Source organism: Phyllosticta capitalensis (assembly GCF_038381095.1).
Source record: "Phyllosticta capitalensis strain CBS 128856 chromosome Unknown BKA78scaffold_3, whole genome shotgun sequence".
Lineage (NCBI taxonomy): Eukaryota > Fungi > Ascomycota > Dothideomycetes > Botryosphaeriales > Phyllostictaceae > Phyllosticta > Phyllosticta capitalensis.
Window position 1 is genome coordinate 1,789,758 of NW_027117441.1, and position 23,808 is coordinate 1,813,565.

A 23,808-nucleotide genomic window follows, 5' to 3' on the forward strand; every position below is an offset into this window, starting at 1 on the left:
CAGGAACGCCATCCATATGCGCCAAATCTATGCATTTTCAACCACATCGCCGTGCGAGCTCGCGATGCGCTCCCCCACGCGCTCAACCTCGTCAGCCTCGAGCCTGCCCTCTCTCCTCGCATCACCAAATCCCAGCCTCTTGACCCCCAAAAGCAGCGGCGCGGGCAGCACCACGATGGCCATGACGGCCTCGAAGATGAGCGCCTTCCACATGCTGCCCGGCGGCTTCCAGCCCGTGCTATTCTTGCCCTTTTGCTGACAGTCGTCCGTGTTCAGGCAGCCCGGCTCCTTGAGCGCGTCCATGATGACGATGAAGATGCCGCCCAGCAGCTGCCCGCCGGCCCAGCACAGCGTCGAGCCTATCTCTGGCGACGCCGGCCACGTCGTCTCGACCAAGTATTCCAACGCCGTCGGCACAAGCGCGAAAGACGCCGCGCCCAAGATAGCGGCAATGATGTACGGCGCGGCGTCGGTGCGGGTTGGCGGCGCAAAGATGAAGGCGATGTAGCAAGCCACGACGACGGGGCACAGAATCTTGATGACCAAAATGAACGGCTTCGGATGGCGGCGGTCCATGAGAGGAGACAGGCACGCGGCAAATATCAGCCCAACAAAGATGAGCAATGCGCCGCAGATGCCGGCGTCCGTCTCGGAGAAGCCGTATGGATACAGCATCTGGTTGAGCAGCGAGGCGAAGGCGTTGAAGAAGCCGACATACACGGCAAACGGCGCGAGCACGAGGTAGAAGGTGCGCGAGCGCGCGATCAGGCGCAGGCTCTCGCGCAGCGTCGTCTGCGGGAATGAAGAGGACGCGCTAGCGGGCGTGGGCGGCGCGCTGGGGATGAAGAACGAGGGTATGGCTGCCACGCTGGACAAAATTGCCGTGAAGAGCACCATGTTTGGCACGTCTGCCGCCTTGCTGACCAAGAACGGATTCACCAGCTGCCCCAGCGCGCCGCCGAGCGGGTTTGCCAGACTGGCCGCGGCCGTCGCGGAGATGCGGCCGGCTTCTGTGAACCAGAGGTCCGAGTAGCGTGTCGGCGCGGAGAGGACGAAGGGCTGCGCGAGTCCCATGAGGATTTGTCCAAACATTGCGGCGCCAAAGTGGCCGCCTGTTGCGCGCGTGCCTGCATACCGAATCCAGGAGCCTGTAAGCAGCAAGATCGAGGCGGCGATGATGGCGGGCTTGGGCCCGCGGTGGAGAATGGGGATGGTTACACTGCAGATCGTGTTAGCGGACGGGTGGTGCTGAGATAGGTAGGAGGGCGGGCGTGGCGGTGGCCGTGGTGGTTGGTTGGCTGGATGTCTACTTACGGCACGGCGGCGAGGAATGAAAAGAGGAAGGCCGTGCTGAACCAGTTGATGGCCGTCTCAGACACTTGGAAGTACTGAGCAGCATCGATGGACACGGGGGAGAAGGTCAACCACTGTGTCGTTGCTCGTCAATGCCTTGTTCTTTATCTCGCGAAGAACTGAGGGCCATGGGTGCTTACATCCCAGCTGATGATAATGTTCAACAGCACAATCTGAGCCAATCCGAACCATCTTCGCCGATAGACACGATAGACGACGTGCGAGGTGTGCGATTGTATCCTGCTGAGGTCCTGGTATTGGTGTTGCTCATGTTGGGCATGAGCATCGTCGTCCTGACTCGTGTTAGACGAGGAGCGTTGTTGCGTCACCTCGTGGACCGTGTCTGGAGTCTTGTCCGGGCGCTCACGGTCCATGATTGCTCTCCGTCGTCGACACGCGCGAGATTGGAGCGCGAAGTAGAGGAAGGAGAGGAGTTGAGAAGGGGACGCGTCTCATTATCAAGACCGGGGGGTCTGGGGCGGGTTAAGAAAGCAGGCATGGTGGCTGATGTGGTGATAGTGTGTGTCTTGTGGACAAATCTGACAGAGTTTCCCGCAATTGATGCTTCGGGCTGGCCAATCGAGGGGGCCGAGTGCGCGGGAAGGGCCCTGCGTGCCCTGCGTCGTTGAAAGGATGTTTGGTAGTTCCTTGGTTCCTCGGTTCGTGGGGCTGGCGTGGTTTGCTGGGCTGAAGTGAACTCAGCTTGGCAGGCTGCTTGCGCGGCTGATGTCACTACTTCTTCGCCTTTCGATTCGTTACCGGTTTCGTCTCCTAGCCCGACACGGCTAGCCTACATCTCCCCCAAAATCCCACCAGCCCGCATCTTGTCCGCATTGTGTCTTGGCCAAATCTCTGCCTCCACTCCTCGGCCGCCGTCTTGCTCGCTTTTGGCACTGTTGTCGCGGCATGAATGACCTCTTTGCTGGTTTGCCATGTGCCTCTGCCATGCGCAACAGAATGCGGATACCGCCGTTTGAAGAAGGTCTCGACATGAGGGGCGCCGTTAAAGCTATTCCTCCGCCGTACTTTGCGCCCAATGCCTATAAGCGATGCAAACTTTCTTCGGTCATTCTCACGACTCTGAGGCTTACATGTAGCGAGTAAGACCATCCCTCCGCCTCGAGCCTATTGCCGTCCTCGAGTCGTGCGCTGTAGCACTTGTAATCGTGGAGCTTCTGTACTTCGGCCTCTACCCTCTTTGCGCTGTACGACTTGGCCGGGCAGAGGAAGATGGCGTTGGCAATCTCCGTATCACTCCCTATCAATTTCTCTACGATGCTATGCTACAAACGTGATACCGTGGCAAGCATGATTGTAATGTCTGTCGTGAAGAGGAGGATGAGGTATCAAAGACGTTGAGTGACCACAAGCATTACTTTGGTGTCGCACACGTCTAGCTCTCCTCGCAGTGTTCATCAAGAAAATCAGTCAAAGAACATAACAAGAAGCTGTAGATTTGAGTGGAGGCTCATGATCTTCAATGTCCTCTTAGCTTGCGCAGGTGAGGTGCGCGCAAGAAAACGCTGCTCAACCGCGTCTTCGCACTTTCCCTCTCTTTGGGCACCTGCAGTTCGAGCGTCCACGCTTCCCTTTTCGGACACGACTTCCCCCGACCAGCTCTGTGATCTGGGTCTTCATAAACAACTCCCTCCAAACATCAGCACCTCCTCGTTTCTTTCCTCTTCATCACTCCTCCTCTCTGCACCACCTTTCTTTGCAACACTCCCGTCTTCCTCATCTCTTCACCAGCCCTTCACCCATCAAGAGTTGTTACTGTTCGGAAGCCGTCAGCTTTCAACCTCACACAGCTACGTGAACATTGGCGTAGGCCTTTGCTCACCATGGCTGAGGATGGGAGCTACGGTCGAGCTGCTCCCTACAACAACGCGATGAGTACAGGTCCTCTTCGTCAATCTTCAAAAAGCATCACAGCTCTCGCTCCAACTATGGATCTTGATCTGGAACAACAACCTCATCCGTCGATGGACGCAATTTCACCTGGCCCGGTGACAGCCGTTTTCGATTCACCGGAAGAGATGGATGACTTCAAACGCTGGAGGGCTTCGCAAGGGAATGGCGCTCAGGCGCACAAGCCGTCCACTGATGCCCGGAATTCCCTCAACCCCAACGAGCAATTCACTACCCCATCCCAGGTGAGGCCAGAGCAAGGCATTCTCGGGAATGCGCCACAAGCTCCCATGGCGCCGACAGGTCACCTGCACACTGCCTCATCTAACCCACAAATCAAAACCGAACCAGATCCGACCAACTCTCAGTTTCAGAACAGACCATCCTCTGCAACTTCAATTGCAACCAGCCAAAGTAACGGAAAACAAGGTGACTCTGACAGACTGTAAATTGTGGGCTCAATACTGACTACTCATTTGTAGCCTACCTCATTGAAGTGCCATACTACGAGGACGATTCCGGCCATAGTGGTCAATCCAAGCCCATTGCCCGACACAATCCCCACTCTGAGGCGCCACCAAACACGGAGGTGCACCATCCCTCTTTCCACGAGGCTGAGAGATGCCTTGGAGGATTGTACCGACGCTTCATAGACATTCTGGAGGAAGAAGGGCACGATGACGATTCCGACGTCCAGTTTCTCAGGAGACATGCCCATGAGCTTGCCAGCTTCACATACCCTGATGCGGTTATCATTGGACTTCGAGGCGATACAGGCAGGGGGAAGTCTTCTTTGATAAATTCCCTCCTCGCTCTGGATGGAGATGTTGCCCCCCAGGTATTTCTACTTTCCCGTATTTCCAAGTCTGGAAAACAGCTGACTGCTCTTTAGTCTGAGGGTATAAGGGCTTGCACAGCAGTCGTGCAAGAATTCAGCGCTTCAACCTCTGGATGCGGAGCAATCTATCAAGCAGAAATCGACTTCCTCCCGGAAGCCACACGCAAACAGATGTTGATCAACTATCTTGCTGACTTTTTTGATTTCAAGGGGAACAAGGATGTCGACGATGAAGTCGCCTGGGGAGAGCTCAGCAAAGGTTCCAAGGCTTGCATTGATGCACTCAAATCGATGTTCGCCGATTGCGAGCATTTCAAATCGACCGCTTCCACCGAAGCGTTCCTGATGACATTTAAGGGCCACAACGACCCCAAACTTCATGGCCCATTGTGCGGGCGGTTGAAAGAGTACATGTCTGGACTTGGAATTGACATGAAAACGAACAAGATAATCGTTTCGGCTGATGGAGCCGGCAAGCTTGCCAAAGCACTGGACCCTTTCATGAAATCAGGTGCACGCCTTTCTGAAGACGGCGAGCTTCAACCTTCCCTGTGGCCGATTGTCCGGCATGTCAGGTATGCCTACGGACTTGTATATGCAATGTTGAAATTGCTGAATTCATTTTTACAGGACTTTTTTGAACTCGCCACTGCTGGACCAATCTATCGTACTAGTCGACCTCCCTGGGACTGGAGACACAAATCAGACTCGGGTGTCCACGTCCAACGATTACATGCGCAAGATGGACTACACTATTGTCGTCGCGGACATGTGTCGAAATGAGTCCAATGACACAATCTACAAGGAACTCAAAAACGCATTCAAGCGCGGAAAGAGTGGAAGTTCAATCGTGGTCATAACAAAATCAGATGTGAGTATGCTCCAATCATATCATGGTACATCGATAACAACTTTCTCTAGGAAATCAGCGACAGCGTAGATCCAAATCATCCTCTACGCCCTGCAGGCACGGAGGGCAACAGACTTGTCCCGATCGCGCTGGCATTGGAGAAGACAAGGGCAGAACTTGGTGATCTGAGGGAGAGAGTGGACGTAGCCCGTCTGCGGGAGGAGTATTCCAAGAGAATCCGTGAATTATCGCAAGCTTTTGGTTTTGGTCCTCAAAATCAGATGGTTATGCTAACGAGGAATTACCAGGGCTATGGAAAAAGGATTCGCATGCCAGTATTATGGCATGCTGAGAGGCTTCCGCGACAATCAGACGGCGGAGAGCTGGAGGACCGAGTACAGGAATGCTGTGAGGGATGACGCTTTCCTGCCAGTATTTTGCGTTAGCAACACGGTCTACCGAGACTGTGTTTTGGGGAAGCAGTCAAACATTCTCGGCGGCATGACTGTCGATCAAACCAATATTCCGGCTCTTCGAAGACACCTCTATCGCCTTCCAGCTTCACGGAAGTTCAAAACCCTTGAGCATCAATGCAAATATCGGCTTCAGAAATTTCTTGCCATAGTCGAGATGTCCTGCAGCCAATCCAAGCTTCAAAGGATGGAGAACTTGGACCGTATCATCAAGTCTCCAAGAAAGGTAAGGATAATTTCCATCGGAGCGATTGATAATGCTAATCTGTCCAGATTATCCAAGCCCTCATCAGCGGAATTTATGACGAGTTGAAGAACCAGGTTGTCAAGTCGCTTCTGAAAAAGCTCAGTATGTTCATGGCCATCTCGTGTTTTGATTCCCGCAGTGTGGCAACACTAATCATCTCACACTAGAGAACTCTCGGAAGAAGTGGTTGTCCGCGGCGGACAAACACATTGAGAAATGGGCAACTGTAAGTTTGGTCTTTGTGGCGGATTTCCATGCAATTGACTAACATTTTTTTCTTTCTTAGTGGAATGATGGTAAGACACTCCACACAAAAAAACTGATTCACAAGTGCTAATACATTTAAAAAGGCACCTACAAAGCGGTGTGCCGTAGACTCGGTGTTTTCAAGAGCAAAGCATACGGCGACATTGACTGGAATACAGATCTGCTTAAGCCAGTGGTCAGAGACTTGAAAGATGACCTGGGAAAATGTGATGAAGCATCCATAGCCCTTTCCGGGAAACTGTGCGAGGAGTTTGAAATCCTTGTGAACAAACTCAAGACCGATCTTGAAGGTAATCCTCTCGGCCTAAGGATTGTGACTGTTTGCTGATAAAATGCAGGTGCGGCGGGACCAAGCGTGTTGGACACTTTCTTCTCAACACTGGGCCACACAAAGGCAGAGTTATTCAAACTTGCCGAGAAGGCTGGGGAAAAGCTTGAACAGGACTTGGAGTATGTGTGCTCTTGACCGTCAGATGATCACTAGCTCTCCACCTAATCGACGGACCGAACTGCATTCGTGTACTAAATTCCTGCACAGAGACATCAGAGAGAAGATCACCAACACATACATCCCACGTGTGAACTACTTCATCAAGTCTTTGACACCGACATATGAGGAATGCGCCGATATAAGCGGTCAGTTGAAACCTCCCTTATTCATGCGCGTCTGCTAACATCCAACAAGGTAAAGGAGCCCACAAAAGGCGCATAGCTAAGTTCAATGACACGATCAAGAACTCGCGCAAGGGGCCCTACACGGCCATCACCACTGGCGCACAAAAAGACGTCAAGAAGCTGTTCAGCAAGCACAGTGAGGATCTTGCTCAAGATGTTCTGGCTCTTTTCGAACATGTGCATGAAGTCTTCAGTACCAATTTCTCCACGACGGAGGATGATACGCCACAGGCGAAGGCGATCCGAGAGAAGCTTCGCGGAGAGCTTCTTCCTGCCAAACAGCTTGCGGAAGGTCCGCTGAGGAAATTCCTTGACGACTGCCGTAACAACCCTCTTCAATCTCAGCACTAACGCAGCAACGAGCTGCGTCTGACCACTATATCTCCACAGTAAAAGCCCTTTGGAAGGTCGACAGTCGATAGGGTCCTTTTCATGGCAAACGTCAAGGACATCAAATGTGCTCAACCAAGAATCCGTCATCGATACAAAAAGACCTTGACTGGGCTCCTACTTTTCTTCGACGGAATGCTCATCAGGGGCATTCTTTCCTCTAACTTATGCGGACTCTGATTTCACGACATCGGTTTTGTCCCACTGGGACATCAAAATTTCTTACTTCTTTTTCATTTGATCGAGTGGCTAGAAAGCACGAGGCGTGCTCCAGGAAGCATTTTGATGCAGACGATGATGCATCAACAAAAATTGGCGATGGATGGACAGATGGGCGAATATTTTGCGATGAGTGATGGATGGACATATTGGCGAAAAATTGGTGATGATTGATGGATGGATTTTGGTTTCCTGGTTTCTTGAATTTATGGCTCGAGTTGATAGTTGCTCAGATGAATGCAAGTGCGATCTTGATTGATGAATGAGTGGTTTGCGTGCATGAATTTTCCATACGACGATGGGAGATGACACGGGCACAAGTCAGGGGGCAGCAGGGGGAGAGCGACGGACGACCAAGTCTGGACCACGGATGCTCGTCGCGCATCCAGAGCGCTCCTCCTCTGTATACACGGGAGACAGCTGCGGCTTCCTTGCATCCACCTCCCTGTCGTCTGTGCTGGTGCGAAAAGCTCTTCCTAAACCAATCGCAACACCAACTGCGGGACATTGAGAAAGAGACACGGACGCGCGGCTTCAGTTCGACAGAATGAAAGCATTACGATTAAAGATGGCTAAGCAACGAAAAAGACTGAGCCGCCCACCCCATCAAATCAAGTCAACGCCGTTCCCTCTCTCTATCCCGTCCTCTCTCCTCTCACTCATCTAAAACCCCACCGCCGCAGCATTAGCAACGAACCCCCCTCCCACCGTCCCCCCCTCGCCCCCCCACCACCCGGCACCAAGCCCAAACCCCCTGCCCAAACTCCTCCCCGCAACACCCCTTTTCCCCTTACCCGCAGCACTCGCACCGCCCCCACAGATGTCGGCGCGCACGCACACGTTCGGGCTGTCGCAGCACGTGCCGATGGCGCACAGCCAGTCGCCGGCCTCGCGGCCGCCCTTGCGCGCGCCGCCGCCCGCGCAGTCGGCGTCGTGGGTGCAGGCCGACAGGCCGACGCACGAGATGGCGCTGTCGAGGCAGAAGCCGGTGCCGTTGCTGCTGCTGGCGCAGATGCAGGAGGAGGACGTGGAGAGGTTGCAGGGCGTGTAGTGCCGGCAGCTGCTGGTGGTGGGGCAGTGCAGGGACGGGGGTGTGGGGAGGAGGGTGGGCGTTGTCGAGGTTGATGTGGATGTTGAGGACGAGGTTGTGGTGAGGAGGGACGTGGTTGTTGTGTTGGCGCCGGTGGTGTAGGATGCGGTGAGTGTTGATGTTGAGAGCGTTGATGAGGATGAGGAAGAGGTTGTTGTCGGCACAGCGGAAGTCGTGGTGGTGGTACTACTGCTGCTGCTGGAGCTGTTGCCCATGGTCGATGACGAAAGCAGCGTCGATGTAGTGGTGTTCGATGCCAGCGCCGAGGATGTTGAAGCCGTGAGACTCGGAGTCGTGAGTGTGATACTGGTGGTACTGTTTACCGACACGACGGGAAACCCAGACGACGGCGTAGGCGTAAAGATGTGCGGGTATGACGAGGACGAGAAAAGAGACGAGGAGATGAGCGGCGGTGTTGTCGAATTGAGCGAAGGCGTTGGTTGCAAGCCAGAGAAAGAAGAGCTCGAGCTCGTTGCATTGACGCTCAACGAAGGCAAAGCGACAGAGGCAGTGATATTGGTAGAGACTGGCGGAGCAGTGCCTAGCAACGAGGTCGAGTTGAATGAGGCTGTTGGTGAAACACCCGAGAGAGGGACTGTTGTGGTGTTTATGGCGGAGGTGACGGGCGGAGCCGTGCCTGGCAACGTAGAATTAAATGAGGGTGTAGGCGAGACGCCCGAAAGAGGGACAGAGGCCGTGGCATTGGCAAAGGGCGTATTGAATGGGGTTGTCGAATTCGAAAATGGCAGCGAAGTGGCTGCAGGACTCGTCGTGGAATTGAGCGAGGGTATGGGCGCAGTCCCCGTCAAGGAGAATCTGGTAGCATTGCTCGAGGGGGCCAACGGCGACGCCGATGCTGATGCAGTGACGTTGAAAAGGGGCAGCGAGGTTGAGTTTCTGCTGCCGGTCGGCAATGGCATCGTCGCGTTGACTCCTGTCGTGATGTTGGACGAGACTGCCGGAGTCTGCGTCGTAAGTGGTGTGGCAGTCGGAAACGTACCGGACGTCGAATTGGTAAAGGGCGGAAGGGCAGTGGGAGCTGACGATGTGGCGGCCGTGCCGGTGCGGTTTGCGCCCGGAATCGATGAGCTCACAATGGCGCTGGTGCTTGGCGTGCGGGTCGCTGTGATGGTCGTCGTCTGCGTCAAGACGCTTTCCGTGACTGTAATGACTTGGATGCCAGTCGAGCTCGGGTGGGTGGTAGTAGCAGAGACGTTTATTGTAATCTCAAACGTGGTGGTCAGATTGAGCGTCAGGGGAAGAGTGTTTGGCAAAGACGTTGGGCTAGACAAGCTTGAAAAGCTCCCATTTGAGGACGGGAAAACGAAAGACAGAGATGGTGTTGTCGTCGCCAAAGGGGACGTGGCATTGATTGAAGGACTGGGAGAGACGCCCGACGAGACAGCAGCTGTCGAAGTCGGCCACCATGCATGAGAACTCTTTGAGTGATAGACCCCCATGCCGGAAGAAGCGAATGTAGAGTTTTTTGAAAGAGTGTGGCACTTGGAGGATCCAGTGCTGAGAATCAATGTCGAGAACCTGGTGCTCGTCACGTTGATTTCAATCGTGGTGTGAATTATTGAAGAGAATCCAGTAGCGAGGGAGCTGGAGAGGGTATTATTAGGCGTAGAAATCAATGGTGCAAGAGAATTGCTGCTCCCCGTGGCGAGGGGAGCGGTATAATTAGACCTCGACATTGATGGCGTCAAGGAGGGACTGCTTCCAGTGCTCAGCCAGGAGCTGCTGGAAGTGGCGCTTGTTGCGCTCAAAGTGAGAGGAGGCGCATACGAAGGGCGACGATTTGACGAAGGCGCGGAAGACAGGACAGACGAACTGCCCGAAGCGGTCGCCGTGTTTGAGGCTGCTGGGCCAATGCTCACTTGCCAGGACGAAGCAAGGGATCTGGTCAGATTCTGAAAGACGGGAGAGCCGCTCAGCGTCTGAGTCCTCGTCATTGTGATGGTCTCAATTGCAGTCTGGATCAAAAGGGTCAGAGGCGAACGCCGCAAACAATTTTTCGAGAAACTGACCCAGGCAAGTTCGGTAATAGTCGCGGCTGGATGCCCCATGCAAGAGCAGACTTCTGCGTAACGCTCGACATCGCAAGGCCAAGCATACGAGGGAACCGAGTCTGCTTTGACTAACTCGAGACCATTTTGCGAAGCACGCAGCTGTCGGAGCAAAAGCTCAGCGGGTGAGATGGTTGTTGTAACGAAAGTTGTCTCTGTTCTAAGACTGTCGTCAGCATCGCCTAAAGTCTTCGTCTTCAACCCCCAAAGAATCCTTACAAAGGAGCCAGAGTGGTAGTGTCGGTCATGAAGCTGGAGCAATCGGTTGAAATGGCAGCACTAGGCATGTCGCTGACCTGGATGGCGCAAAAGTCTTGGTCCTCACAACTGACACTCCGGACTTGGCGTGGTTGGAGAGAAAAGCCATAGTGAGCGACATTAAACAATACAAAAAGATGGCGTATCATTATTAGATTAAAGAGTGACAAGACACTGAGGTCAAAGAGGGACGTCGTGGTCGGATGGAGAATCCTACTTGCCCCGGTGGATCCATCTTATAAGTCTCTTGCCACCTTTGCACGGTCATACAGACGGATCACGGTGATTTGACCATGATCCAACACGGGAGTCCACAGCGGTGAGGCAAACTTTTCTCATTATCCATTTGGTTGGGAGCGTTGAGAAAGACGTCCTTGCAGGGCAATTCCAAAAGTGAGGGTGCTCGACCGAATCGGCAAAAGCGTCGAGTCAAAGTTGCAAGATAGGACGACGGCGAGTAAAGGGATGCTCTGGATTGATAGAGATGGTGATGGTCGGGCCAAGATGTAGATGGTCACGGAAACGGCTGCTGGTTTCCTCTCTGATTCCTATTCGCCTAGCTCCTCTGCATAATTACAGCGCAAGTGGTGTGCGACCATGTGAGACACCACGAGAGGGTGACGGGTGTGACTGCATCTTGACCAAAATGTTGAAACGACTGCCCCATGTCAGCAGGCTGGGAGAATTTGCTCGTCGTCATTGCTCAATCGTCAAAGCACATGGCATCGTTCGAGGAATGTACTGCGCGTGGCAGTCCAGCCACTTCAAGGTACGGTATGAATGCCGATGATGCGTAGTCAACAATCCTCAGTCGCAGGTGCCTGTCAGGAGCGATGCTATCAACAGTTGCACAAGTGAAGTTCAAGCCTTGCAGGCAACCGGTGCAGTGTCGCGTAGCACGCTTGGCAGGACGCGCAATGAAGACCAAACTGACCGCAACCACAAAAAGAACCGAGAGGCTGAAGTGTATTTGGCTGGCCTGCTTTCGCGGTACTGTTGCCTTTGGAGAAATCACTCGCGTCTGTCCGAGGCCGAAGCCGAACTCGAATACTAATATTTTCAGCGATTACCTATACGAGGCTAAACTCACTGCCCTTGCGTCGGGCGCTACTGTGCCCCTTGTGGCATGTAAACTTGTTTGCGTCACGCGAGATTGATAAACAATCGTCAGTCGATGAAAATCGCTGGTACATCCCTCGTTGATCAACTTGTCGAGACGGACGACGGACGCAGCGGACGAAGTCGCGGAGGTCCGAAGGTCCGCAACGGTCGGGCCAGTCGGATAGTGCCGGCGAGCAGCGGTACCGGGGAACTCGTCCGCGGATCGGCTTGAGAGTCATGTCAACCGTTCGGAGCAATTGGGTGTTCAAGCCGGCGGCAGGAAGCTTGCAAACAGAGCTCCCTGGACGATGGCGTACATGATCATCGCTCTGAGGATCGACGCGGACGATTGCTTCCCTGCAATTGCGAGATGCTGCGACGGAGTGGCTTCGTCGAGCCCGGCGGCGACGGCAAGGTACCACAGGGGATAGCCTGACGAGATGCGGTTGACAATCTGGACGTGAAAATTGAAAATTGCCAGCAAAGCAAGCGCCAGTTGCGGCAGGGCCATTTGGATCAAAAGTCGACGGCTAAAGGATTGCTGTCCTGCCAGCTCGGAAGAAGCAAGTTCCGAAGGGCGTGTTCTGCGATTGATCAGTGGCTTGCTGGGGTGGTCACCAGGTTCTTGATGGGCGTTACCGCTGCATGACTCGGAGCCCCGCGCAGATCAACACATATAGAGTTGGGGCAGCGAGGAGGAACAGAGGGACGTTGGATAGCGTCCAGTAGCGCAAGAATCCGACATTCCTGAATAGGGAGTTGTTAATAGGAGGTGTGGATTTGAAAAAAGAGGTCTAGGTTACCAGTAGTGGTGCTGCACCCAGGTATAGATGCTTGGTAGCGGCCTGTTGCACCAGGGCCTGGGCGTTTCCTGGTCACGATGATGAGTTGAAGAGCGGGAGACTAGGGTGGTCGCATAGGGGCTTACCGCAGTGCAGTAGTGTTGATAGGCAATCCACTGGGGAACGATAAGCCCTGAGGCGGTCAAAACGCCGGCCAAGGCGTATGCGGCTAGCCTGCGGAGACATGGTGTTTTGTGTGGGGAGAAGATCAAGCCATGGAGAATTTCAGGAGCGTCGTAAAGCAAAATCAAACCGTTCAGCAGACCGTTTGAACGGACAGCCGTGGCGAGACCAAACGAGAGGCCGGTGGTCAGCATACACAGAAAATGGATGACGGGCTGGGTGACGTCGAGCTGACGGGCATGGCAGAAGCTTAGCAGGCCAAGAAAGTTGAGGAACGAGAATGGAGCCTCGCCATAGGGGGCAGTCAGAAAGAGTCCGGCGGGCGAAAGCACATGCAGAGCAGCGGTCAGAAATGGAGTCTTGTTTGAGGTGGGGAACAGCCGGCGCATGAGGAAGTAGAGGACGAGAACGGAGACAATATGCGAGGCATTTGCTATGACGGTGGCGGCCCAGACATGAGCAACTAGAGGGTCCGCGGACAGAGGCAAGGCTTTAGGGAGGTCAGCATGTGGAGCCACGCGAGCGGGACAAGCCGCATCGTCTTACAGTTGGCGAAGATGGAAATGAGCCTTGCGAGCAGCCAGCTAAAGGCCCAGTCCTGCTCGTAAAGATGCTGGCGCTCGGCGGATGAAGCAAAGTAGACGGCGTCCCAGCGAGTGAGGCGCAGAGCAAGAGGGTGGTGCTGTGACACGAGCAGGGCGGAGGACGAATCGTAGCCATGGCCAGGACTAAGGAATGCGATTGACAGCAGAAGGATTTTCCATGACACATGGAGGAGCAGCAGGGCTCTGACGGGGTGGTCAAGGGGTCGGCGAATTGGGCTCGGGGCGAGCGCCATTTTGCAGAACGAGAGAGTGGACGGCGAGGCTGGCTGAGGGTGTCGAGGTGTATGCTGTGGAGAATTTGGAGGCTTGAGAGATTCAACGGGGACCCAGGCTCACGGACCCTTGGCCTCGCGCGATTTGGTGCCTGGACTGAGAAGGAGGAGGAGGGGCATCCCGTCTGCGTCATCACGTGGATTCTCACTAGGTTCTGAGGGAGAGGGCGTTTCCGAATCCGAGAAGTCGCTTTTGCGGTAGTCCTGGCGACGTCGCCCATTCGCAGAGGTTTGCAGCTCTCCACTGCATCCCGTCCATCGCTCTGATCTGCGGCAGCACACTGCATCTGCATCATCGACCTCTACTTGTTCATTCCTCAACCACGGAAGACAGAGAGTGTGTGGCACCTGACAAGAGACGTATCCAAAGAAAGGGCGGAACTCGGAACCAGGCGTCGCCCGGCATGGGTTAGCGGAGGGTAGCTCCACCAGCTTCCGCACCCACCACCTCAGACTCAGTGACGAACGGGCGGCGGGACGGCGACGGGCACCATTATTATTACTGACCAGATTATTATTTTGCTACCCTGCGCGGCTCGCTGGTCGTCCGCTCTTTTTTTGATCGTCTCCGCCGGTTTCCGCCCCAGCCCTATACAAAGGATTGCTCTAATAAACCACGTAGCCCCCATAAGCACCGGCCTGGTCTTTGTTGGCATCCGTCTCTCATCAGCTTCCTTTCCCTCCCCAATCCGTCGACTGGTGTGCTGGTGGCGCAGCCCCCCGAACAAGCCGACGCCTGGAGGTCCCTGCTCTTCCAGAAGCTGACCCCTGTTGCATGATCTGCAGGACCCGCCTGGTCACATCCAGCGTTGCAAAACTACTTACTATACCCATCCATACCACACGCCAAACCATAACTCTCTCCCTTACTCCTCCTCGCCGACACCCCTCTCCGCATTTCTTCTCTCCACCCCCTCATCCTCTCTCCTCTCTCGCTTTCGGTACGCCTCCCCAGGACATGCTCCCAGTCATTCCCGCCCCACTGTCGACCCGACTGTTGCCTGGCTGAGCTCCACCACCAACACCAGCACCACATCATGTTTTTATCCATGCTGACGGCCGATGCTGCCGCCCAGCATGGCCACGAGTTTTCTGCGCCGCGCGCAAATACTCTCCCATCATCGCGACAATCCGCTCCTCCTCGCTCGCCCCTCAACGTCTTTTCCTCCTCCGTACGCCCCCAGAGGCCTCAGCCCACGCCTTTGCACGACCGGAAGAGTCTGACCTCCGAGACCTATCCTCCTCCTCCTTTGCGCCGCGAATCCACCCTGCCGCCGCCAAAGCCTCAACGCTCCATTACGTTTGCCATGCAAACACAGGACATGGAGCAATCCCGACCACCATCACTTCGCAGTAACACTACGACTTCGACAGAGGGTCGCTTGCGTAACGGCAGGACCCTGCGACCAAAGACGACCTTTGCCCTCGCCCACCCCCCTCCCCGCGTCGGTCCCTTTTTGCGCCCAAGGGTCCTGCTCCAGCTTCATCAATCATCGGCCAACTCGCGCCCCAGGCCCGCTTACGAAGCGATTCCCTCGACCAAGTTCGCGCCCAAGCTCAAAAAGAAGTTTCAGAGGTTGTTTGAGCTGAGAAATAAGCTGGGACCCGACGATTTCGTCATTGTCAAGGCCGAGACGTATGGCGCTGATCACCGCGATGGCGACGAGGAAAAGTTGGAAAATCGCGAAGTTATTGCCGTCGTCTGCTACAATGCAAAGGATGAGAAGACGGAAATCTGCATGGACGACAACACCATCTGGTCCACCTCCCAAATGCCCAACGGAGGCTACGAATTCTTGTCAACCGACAGCCACGGCTTGCAGACCAAGAGACGATGGGTCATCAAACCAAACAAGCGCGTCTCCACCGTGTCGTCAACACCGCAGACTCCCTCTTCCGACGAACGCAAGTTCAACTTCAGCACCATCAGTCCGGATACCAGACGTCATCCCGTCATTGCCTCCATGACCCGCGCAAGCATTGATGTGTGGGACCAGTATTCGATGCCCTCGCCAACGCTTGCCTCTCCGGCTCGATCTCCCGACGCCAGTGACGTTACCGAACCGACCTACCCGGAGAGCCCTCGCCCCGTATTCGTCACGGACGATTCTTTACGAAAATTCATCCTCGTCAGCGGAGTCTGGATCGCCTTCCGCGAACGATGGTCCGCCGTCTTCAAGTATGATGACCCAAGCTACTGTCGTGCGCGGGACAGCGTCCTCTCCGACCCGACGTCCTCGCCGGTGCGGGCCGGCGCGCCGAATCGCGTGGTTAGCATGAGCAGCATGACGGGCAGCACATCACGGTCCAGTTCCCCCAGTGCATCGGAACACCGTAGCAACTGCAGCGCTCACAACCTCCGCACCGTCTCTCGTCTTCTTCTCCACCGCAACCAAGCCCTGGCGGCGCTCAATGGCGACGGTGGCTGTTCAGAGTCTGGATCCAACTCGTCGGCCAATGCCGGCCAGAACCGCTCGAGGCGCGCCAATTCCACCGGCGCGTCGTTCCTCCGCCGCCCAAGCAAGCGCAAGCAGAACCGCGACACGCGGGCGAGTAGCTGCTCGCGCGAGCCTAATCCCTACCTCGCCGAAGACGACATGTTCGCCGACGCGGCCCACGCGCCAAGCAAACGCGTCACGCTAACCAAAGCCCACGTCATCCTCCCCGCCATCGAGGACCGCAAGAACTCGGGCGAGTATGCTTCTGGGGACGAAAGCTCCTCGTCATCCGACGACGACGACGACAGCGGCTCTGATTCCGAGTCCGACTCGGACGACCAGCCCACCCCGCGCGCAAACTCGCAGCACTTCCCGGCCCTTCCGTCATCGACGGCGCCATCGAAAGCTGCCCACCAACACCGCGCTAGTCTCCAAGTCCCACGCTCCTCGCACCAGGACCACCGCGCTAGCCTGCAAGTGACGCGCTCTCCGCACCAGCAGGACCTGCTCCACCCGCACTCGCACCGTTCCCTCCTGCGCAGCAAGTCTGCGTCGCCGTCCAAACCCGACACGAGGCGTTCGTCATGGCGGCCGTCTAGCCACCGCGAGCGCAGCAAGCCGGGTCACGTAGGCACGGTCGAGGAAATGGACGGTGGCTTGGAGAGCGGGGAGAGCACGCCCACGCAGCTGCGCGGCGAGGTCAAGAAGGGTGGGGCCGTCGAGGAGCGCGAGAGGGGCCGCAGCCGGGGCAAGGACAGGAGCGGGAACGAAAAAGAAAAGGAGAAGCGCATGAGCGTGCGGGGGCTGCTCAGGCGCGTTGTGGGAAAGAGGGGGAACTGATGGAGCATGTGCGTGTTGTATTGGTCGATGCCATCTTTGAGAATTGGGCTGTCGAAACCCTGTTTATTTTTACGCCATCCCCATTGTCCGCGTGTGACTTGCATTTGCGACGGAGAGGCGCTAGTATTGCAAAGCTGGAAAGAGACGGCCGATTGGAAAGGGGGAAAGGAAGGACCGCAAAAAAGACCGGACCGTACATCACCCCAAATCCGCCTCCTCAACCTCTTCCGAATTCCGCGGCTCACTGGCTGAGCTCGCGCACGGTAAACTCAATACCACTCTCGCATCACCGCCATCACCACATACATCCACCGGCGGGCCGGTCAATCGGGAGTGGACATCCCGATCTGTCCGTTTTTCTCGACAACCGCTACATACCCACTCACCACATTTACAAATTTTTTGATCTTTTGGTCTTTTGGTCCTGCTCTACTCCTTCATATACATACTCGGGTGGATACTGTATGCATACATACACACATACGTCCGGTGCGGGAAAGGAAAAGGGAAAACTTGCATGCTGGGTTGCATACGTATGTTGGGAATATACGATACATGACGATTGAATTGCGTGGTTGAGCTGTGTGATGTCCTTCAGAGTGTACACTGAATTGTCCTGATTTCCGACCGAGTGGGCGATGAAGCTGAAGAAATCGCACGTCTTTCCGAGGCGCAAAGTAGTCCTGCTATGATCGCTTCTCTTGCACCAACGACCGTTTGGCCATGCCTTCCCGAATCACATCAATCTTTGCTGGCATCCTCAGCCTGATGCCCTAACATCAACTCTCCCTCCCCGTCTCCCGTCCACCTTTTGCATCTTTCCGCCGTTCAAACGGACAAACAACCAAGACATCCCATGCCACTCACTCGCCCTCGGAAACCATGAAGCGACCTACTAAGCGAGCAAACAGCCAGTGTGCAGACGGGTAGGCAAGCAGGCAGGCGAGGCGGGAGGAACCGTACGTACCGTACCGTACCGCCGCACCTTCGCGTAGTGATCAAACCAAACCAAGCGGACTGACAGACCGCCGCCCATGCACTCTCGCTTTTGTAAACCAAGCTTCGTTTATTCAAGCGAGCGAGAGGGGAAAACAATCAAAAGACGCACACATGGGCAGGCAGGCAGACAGGCGGCAGGAACCGACCGCGGTGTCGCGTCGCGCGTACTGCATCAGACCCCCCCTCCCCCCCTGCTGATCCCCATAACCCCCACCACATACCTCCCTCCCTCTCCCTGCCACTCACTCCACATCCCCCTATTCCATTCCTGCCACCGGGCAGGGTTCGACAAACAACGACAACGACAACGCCATCCCCCCCCAAAAAAAAAAAAAAAAAAAACGGCGCTGATGACGTACGGCTGGCTGCCCGAGGACGGGGTGTTTCAGCGTTTCCAAAACCTCGGCGAATGGAAGTCGCGCAACGCGTTGCGGCGAAAGAGGGGTGCGCGGTCAAGGGCCAACCAACGGTTGTTTGAGGGTCCAATGGCCTTTGCTGCTGTCCAGGGAAAGCGCGTCGTCGTCGCGTCGCATCTCTCGGTTCCCCCCTTTGTGGAGTGGCAAGGAAGGGGTTGGTTGGGCTGTGAGCATCCAGGCGGGCGTCATTACGGATCGATCCTGTTTGTGTTTTGCTGAAAATGTTTGTGGTGTGGCTGTTGGGGTTTTTATCATCATCGGAACCCCTAGCCATATTCCCTCCCCGCTCCAAGGCTACGGGCACAGATTTCTAGAGCGCATGCGGCATCGTGAACTCTGCGGAAAATGCGAGGGGAGCGAGCGGCCCTGGTGGAAGGCCTGTCATGACTGTGCAAATGATGTTAAAGGGCAGGACAAGTCGAGCAGACGTGAATTTTGTCAGAGAGCAAATGACGTCGATAGTTAGTCGCTGCATCTTGTAGGTCGACCCACGCACGGTGAGTGCGAATCATTTGCACCATCTCTCTTGCTCACCTCACTCCATCACTGAAGCATCTCTAGAATCCGACCACCACTAGCAATCCAACGTGATCATGGCTGCAACTGGCCAAACAAGTCTAGCGATTTGCGAATCGAATCGAAGAAACGTAAAAAATTTCCCCGTGGACCGACAGAGCGGGCGACACTAGCACTGCCGACGACAGGACCCCCGAGGTGTTTGCTTCAGCATTCGAAACAGCCGCAAATGTGCATGATGGCGGACATGGGGGGGTGCGCTCAGGTACCGAGTGGCTGGCTGGCATGCAAACAAGCCGGCGGGTTGGCAGGGGTGGTGAAATAAGGGGGGCAGGCAGGGGACTCAGCACGGGATGATGAAACAGGCGACAAAAAAACGGTGGGAGGGAGGATGAGATTACATCTATTGGACCATGAAACGTTTGGTCGCGTCGCCGTCGCCGTTGCCGTCGTGTGGGGAAAATCAAGGTGGTAGGACAGGAGGCGGGAAACCGGGGCTAGGGGGTGTGCGGCTGCTCCCGCACTCTCGCCGTCCCTGCAATCGTTGCACGATGCTGAAGTCACGTAGTCAGATGCAAGATGCTGAGACACAGGTCGGCTTGTTTGAGATTACGTTGGGTACGTTGGAGTGGCATTTTGGGCAGGAGCATTGGCTTTGGCGTTGTGGAAGTTGCGGACGATGAGGCTGGCCGGGGCGGGTGGTTGGAGAGGATCAATTGAAAGCTCGGATAGCAAAAATTGCGAAACTGGAGAGCAAGCATGGATGCGGACGATGCCGGCAATGGTGGTAGATGGCAGTTGTCGAGGAAGGTGATTGCCGCATTGGGACCGTCCCCTTCTACTTATGCAAACGCCCCCACATTCTTCCAATGGCTAAAACCTCACAACAAGGACAATGTTCTGGCTTCCTGGATACCGCTTGCTTGCAAAAATTCGATTGGCCAACTGCTCAACGCAACAGTTTTGCTCAACGACGTTGCCCTTGCGCGCTTGATACCAAACGAGGCATTATCTGGAAGAGGAATATGCCGGGCAACGATTGAGCAGCACCAGCAAATCGGCTTGACTGTAATTGGAAGCGCAAGGTTGCGTCCGGGAAAATGGGGAGAGGTGCCCACCGAGATGTTTTTCTGTCTCCATACACGGCCCTCGTGCCATGCGGCTGCTGTGTACTGCGCCAAGGAACTTGGGGTGTCTCTTTGCGGGCAAAGCATGTTGGTGATAAAGTCAATGACGGCGGCAGAGGCGGCAGTAATAGACCGTGGTGAGGTTGCGCTGCGCCCATGGGCAAGGCGACTAGCAGGTCACTGACTGCAGCGCCTGCCTGCCCACAGTCACCCACCGCCCGTCTCCCTCCTGCCTCATCCACCCGCACCCATCCCAAAAGTCAGTCACAACCTCCTCGGCAACAGGACGAAACAATAAAAGAGCAAAAAGTGACAGCTGTGGGATTCGAACATATGTCCGAACCTTAACCCGAAGGTAGTCAAATCAACCAACCTCTAGACCAGTTGGGATTTACTACTCAGCTGCCGTGAAAGTGCTGCGGAACTCGGAAATTATAAGGGTCAATTTGGATGCAGATGACTTGAGCTGCCTGTGGTTAGCCGTTCGCGGGCCTGTTCAGTTGCAGTGGGCTGCCGCTTCCTATTGACACTTGCCTGCCTGCAGCAACAACATCACTGAGGCGGTGGTGTCCGGCAGCCAACCAGCCCGCGCAACCACTACGGCACTATGTGTACTTGGGTGGGATTCACTACTCAGCCATCAGCCGTCATGAGATTAGTGGGATTTTTGCAGGATACATGCTGCCAACTTGTATGTGCGGTCTTTGCTGCTATTTGCTAGTACAAATATTGAGCATGTTTACTGCATTGAGAGTGGAGAGGCGTCCACGTGTGTCCCGGACATTCTTTCTCTTGACCATCTATGTCTAGAGTGTGAGCTTGGGCGATGACGCTGCGCACACCGACTTCCTGCATTTCCACGTCGACCAAGTCTTTCCAACAACGGCCCCGGACAAAAAATGCGACGACGTCGTCCACAATAAACTTTTGTCAATCTGCTCCTTCGTCGTCACCGGCTTAGCCTCTCCCTGCATCCAGATCGGGAGGAGAGGGTAGCGAGGAGACGGAGTGTCTCCGGACCTTCCCCAACTCTCCACCACCATTTCCATCTCTTGTAAAGAGCCAGACAACAGCACGTAGGGTTCTCGTTCGGCAATGTTTGGTAGCGAATGCACGGTCTGAGGGATCTACCTATGGATGAGGTGTTTTTGTGAGTCAGTGGGTATGGGACAGAGGGGAGGGGAAGGTGGGTTTGGGGGTGTAGAGTTGACAGAGAAGAAAGAGAGAGGATGAGAGCTTGCGTTGTTTCAGTTTCGGCCGTGGGAAAGCGACGGAGTGTTGCCCTGTATGTGGTTGCGTCGCGCCTACCATCCGTCTTTGCGGAAAATACATACCTACCTCAGAGATGCCGCGCTGGACCCTGACTGACGGTTGTTTCTGAACCATGCACCAGGTAAGTCATCGCACACCAAAGCCGCAATTGTGTAAAAGTGCGACTACTACTACTACTTCATGGGATTCAGTGTCCGGCACAAGATTCACTATCAGCAGGCGACGTTGTCGTTTTTGACAATTCAATAGTCAAGGGAGATGATGAGTGTCGATTCGGAAGCCACGAATGACTGCAAGCAATTGAAGGCGGATTGATATGTCTGTTATTCATAACCACCTACCTCCTCAAGGCGCTACTTCTGTAGCTATATTCAAGCGGACTGCCACATCAGCAGAGGCGTTGGCTTCTGTTTTCTTGCGCGATCGTGCTCCCATCCGCCTGTTCCAACAATTTGGCCTCGCAAATTGGAGTTTTTGACTGCTGGAAAGAGTTCCGGTTGTGGAAGGGCTGACTGGGAAAGTGCGACCAACCATGCCATGCGGATTTTCCTAAAGTGCGGTGCTTGCGTCTGCTGCATTTTGCTTTCTGTTGCTTCCCCAGACCTTTTTCCAGCTTGATGGTCTTGCCCATGGTGGCATGGCGAATTAGGCCTTTGACTGACTTTCAGCTGATGGACGGGCGATGATGGTCCGACATGGAGGGCTGCTTTGTCAAAGTCATTTGCGCCGTCTGCTTCAGCACATCTCGAAATAGCAAAACGACTAGATCGCCGGTCGTGGTTGCACTATCATCATCAACAGCTAAGGTAGGTGTTTGTCTGGTTGACAGGGGCACTGTCCTCCTTTCTTCCTTCGACCCCCTACCACATTCTCAACCACCAAACCTCGAGATGAAATTTACGACACGATACCGACCTTGAATCCACCACCTACCTTGCTCAAATCCACCCGCCTACAATTCTGTTCATCGTCACTCGGCCACTCCGTCCGCCCCCAAAGCGGATCCACCGCGCACGTGTCGCCGCATCTCGCGCACGCACGCACCCTCTCCGCACATCATCGACTCAGCCCCATCGACCGAATGCCAAAATAGCACCTCACGCACCAACAATGACTCGGTTGCTCGGTCGCTCCGCTGCAGGGCTGCGTCTACTGATGGTGGTGATGATCATGGCGTTGGTGTTGTTGGTGTTGTTGTCGCGGTCCCCGGATTTCCCGACTCGGCCGGCCGGCACGCAGCCCCCAACGCCTACCTGGGGGGCCTGCACAGAAAAAAGAGATGTTCGTGCGAGCTGGCTGCTGGAGGAGATCGGGCGCCGGAGTACAAGACTGCCGGGAGGATGCAGGGACCGCGCGACGTGCCACGACAGAACGCCCATGCCAAAAACGGGCGGCGCATCAATGTAGCGATGCATGAATGGAGTAATTGACAGACAAAGAGAGAGAAGGGATGGAGAGGCAGGATGGAACTGGTGCCGTGGGCGTGGGGGCTCAGATGGGATGATGATATGGACCAAGTGCTTGCTTGTCACCTTCATTGACCGAAAGAGGCGGAGACGGAGACGGAGACGGGGCACGCGGAGCGAAACGGGGAAGGTCAGGGTAAGTGCCCGGCTATGTCTCGAGTGAAGAAGTGGAGGGCGTAGGTGGACGGAGTGAGAGGCGCACAGCACAGGCGGGGAATTTCCTCTGCAGCATTCCTGTCTCGACTTCTTTCCGTGCATACCCTGTTGAGACCTGAGAGCGGAAAGAAAGACGGGTGTTTCCCACGCGATAAAGCACTCCTAGCGGACGAACGGAGGGCTTCACGGGTGCGCGTGGGACATGGTCGTCGATGGGGGCGTGGCGGCCATCTGGCGCGTCAGTTGTCCATCTCATTGGATATCATTTGAACAGATAAGACGTTGGCTGCGATGCAGTGGGTTCTTTTCTTTTGCTGCTTGGCTCGTTGTTCGCTGCTGTTTTATTCACCGACACGCAAGGGTCCATTGTTGCATCGCCTGAGTGGAGGCGTGGCGCAAAGTGTGGCGGCTGCCGTGCTCTTGGTCCATCACACATGTAAAGTGTCATGACGGGACCCGCCAAGATGGCGTCAGAGTTGAAGAGGTGGTTTGGTCGCGCAGGGTTTGGTTTTGACGACGCGGTGGAGGGGATGTGATGTCATGGGGTGGAGAGCGGATTGCGGGGGATACTTAGCGCGTAACGTGGGACGTGATGGAAAAAGGTTCTGGATCGTCTTGATGGCCAGAACGCTGAGGCTCGCGACTCATTGAGCGTCCGTGACGCGGCCTGGACGCTATTCTATGGCCTTGTGGGGACTGGGAGGAGGTTCTGTTTGATCTGAGCCATGATGAACGCGTCGCTTCTTGCGACAAATAGGGCTGACAGTGGAAGAGCTCCCAAGTGCTCCGTTAGAAAGGACGCTACCAACGGCTGTCCCCAAGAGGGGTTTCACGGCCACCACTCTGGCAATCTTGCAGTCGACGTGATGTGCCGCAGTGAGCCCGTTCAAAGGTGAGGTTTCGGCAATGCAGACTGCAGGGCATTTTCGTGGACTAAAGGACTCGGTTGCAGATGTGCTACGATGTATTTCTTTTTCGAGCGGTGATGCAGGGACAAG

At 55.2% G+C, this 23,808-nt stretch overlaps 7 protein-coding genes across 7 annotated transcripts; 3 read left to right on the plus strand and 4 right to left on the minus strand.

Moving 5' to 3' along the window:
* Nucleotides 1-27: 27 nt before the first annotated feature.
* Nucleotides 28-1,727, minus strand: BKA78DRAFT_351094 (major facilitator superfamily domain-containing protein; the record flags this gene model as incomplete). The annotated part of the gene is made up of 3 exons (XM_066891099.1): nt 28-1,219; nt 1,315-1,427; nt 1,494-1,727. 3 exons carry the CDS (start codon nt 1,725-1,727, stop codon nt 28-30), a joined length of 1,539 nt encoding a protein of 512 aa, XP_066746669.1.
* A 1,467-nt stretch (nt 1,728-3,194) lies between these two features.
* On the plus strand, nt 3,195-6,962 carry BKA78DRAFT_351095 (uncharacterized protein; the record flags this gene model as incomplete). The annotated part of the gene is made up of 13 exons (XM_066891100.1): nt 3,195-3,690; nt 3,744-4,099; nt 4,154-4,674; nt 4,730-4,970; nt 5,021-5,172; nt 5,258-5,648; nt 5,696-5,771; nt 5,837-5,895; nt 5,956-5,965; nt 6,020-6,226; nt 6,275-6,386; nt 6,475-6,572; nt 6,622-6,962. 13 exons carry the CDS (start codon nt 3,195-3,197, stop codon nt 6,960-6,962), a joined length of 3,060 nt encoding a protein of 1,019 aa, XP_066746670.1.
* A 3,031-nt stretch (nt 6,963-9,993) lies between these two features.
* BKA78DRAFT_351097 (uncharacterized protein) lies at nt 9,994-10,666 on the minus strand (the record flags this gene model as incomplete). Its single annotated transcript, XM_066891101.1, has 4 exons — nt 9,994-10,143; nt 10,191-10,286; nt 10,341-10,539; nt 10,599-10,666. The coding sequence occupies 4 exons, from the start codon at nt 10,664-10,666 to the stop codon at nt 9,994-9,996; spliced, it is 513 nt and encodes a 170-aa protein (XP_066746671.1).
* A 1,232-nt stretch (nt 10,667-11,898) lies between these two features.
* BKA78DRAFT_101663 (GPI mannosyltransferase 2) lies at nt 11,899-14,031 on the minus strand. Its single transcript, XM_066882084.1, has 4 exons — nt 13,250-14,031; nt 12,542-13,193; nt 12,378-12,485; nt 11,899-12,322 (listed from the first exon to the last, which is right to left on the minus strand). Exons 1-4 carry the CDS (start codon nt 13,539-13,541, stop codon nt 12,004-12,006), a joined length of 1,371 nt encoding a protein of 456 aa, XP_066746672.1. The 5' UTR covers nt 13,542-14,031; the 3' UTR covers nt 11,899-12,003.
* A 586-nt stretch (nt 14,032-14,617) lies between these two features.
* BKA78DRAFT_351099 (uncharacterized protein) lies at nt 14,618-16,858 on the plus strand (the record flags this gene model as incomplete). The annotated part of the gene is made up of 1 exon (XM_066891102.1): nt 14,618-16,858. The coding sequence occupies one exon, from the start codon at nt 14,618-14,620 to the stop codon at nt 16,856-16,858; it is 2,241 nt and encodes a 746-aa protein (XP_066746673.1).
* A 2,276-nt stretch (nt 16,859-19,134) lies between these two features.
* Nucleotides 19,135-20,100, plus strand: BKA78DRAFT_342078 (uncharacterized protein; the record flags this gene model as incomplete). The annotated part of the gene is made up of 1 exon (XM_066890371.1): nt 19,135-20,100. Exon 1 carries the CDS (start codon nt 19,549-19,551, stop codon nt 20,098-20,100), a length of 552 nt encoding a protein of 183 aa, XP_066746674.1. The 5' UTR covers nt 19,135-19,548.
* Nucleotides 20,101-22,045: 1,945 nt separating this feature from the next.
* On the minus strand, nt 22,046-22,992 carry BKA78DRAFT_101715 (uncharacterized protein). Its single transcript, XM_066882085.1, has one exon. The coding sequence runs from the start codon at nt 22,910-22,912 to the stop codon at nt 22,286-22,288; it is 627 nt and encodes a 208-aa protein (XP_066746675.1). The 5' UTR covers nt 22,913-22,992; the 3' UTR covers nt 22,046-22,285.
* Nucleotides 22,993-23,808: the final 816 nt, after the last annotated feature.

Bases quoted from the DNA above. Each gene is read 5' to 3' on its own strand.
- BKA78DRAFT_101663 (XM_066882084.1), bottom strand. From the start codon at position 13,541: ATGGCGCTCGCCCCGAGCCCAATTCGCCGACCCCTTGACCACCCCGTC. The intron at 13,194-13,249 runs GTAAGACGATGC...ACCTCCCTAAAG, and splicing joins CATTTCCATCTTCGCCAACT to CCTTGCCTCTGTCCGCGGAC. The intron at 12,486-12,541 runs GTAACCTAGACC...CTCCCTATTCAG, and splicing joins TGGGTGCAGCACCACTACTG to GAATGTCGGATTCTTGCGCT.
- BKA78DRAFT_101715 (XM_066882085.1), bottom strand. From the start codon at position 22,912: ATGCACGGAAAGAAGTCGAGACAGGAATGCTGCAGAGGAAATTCCCCG.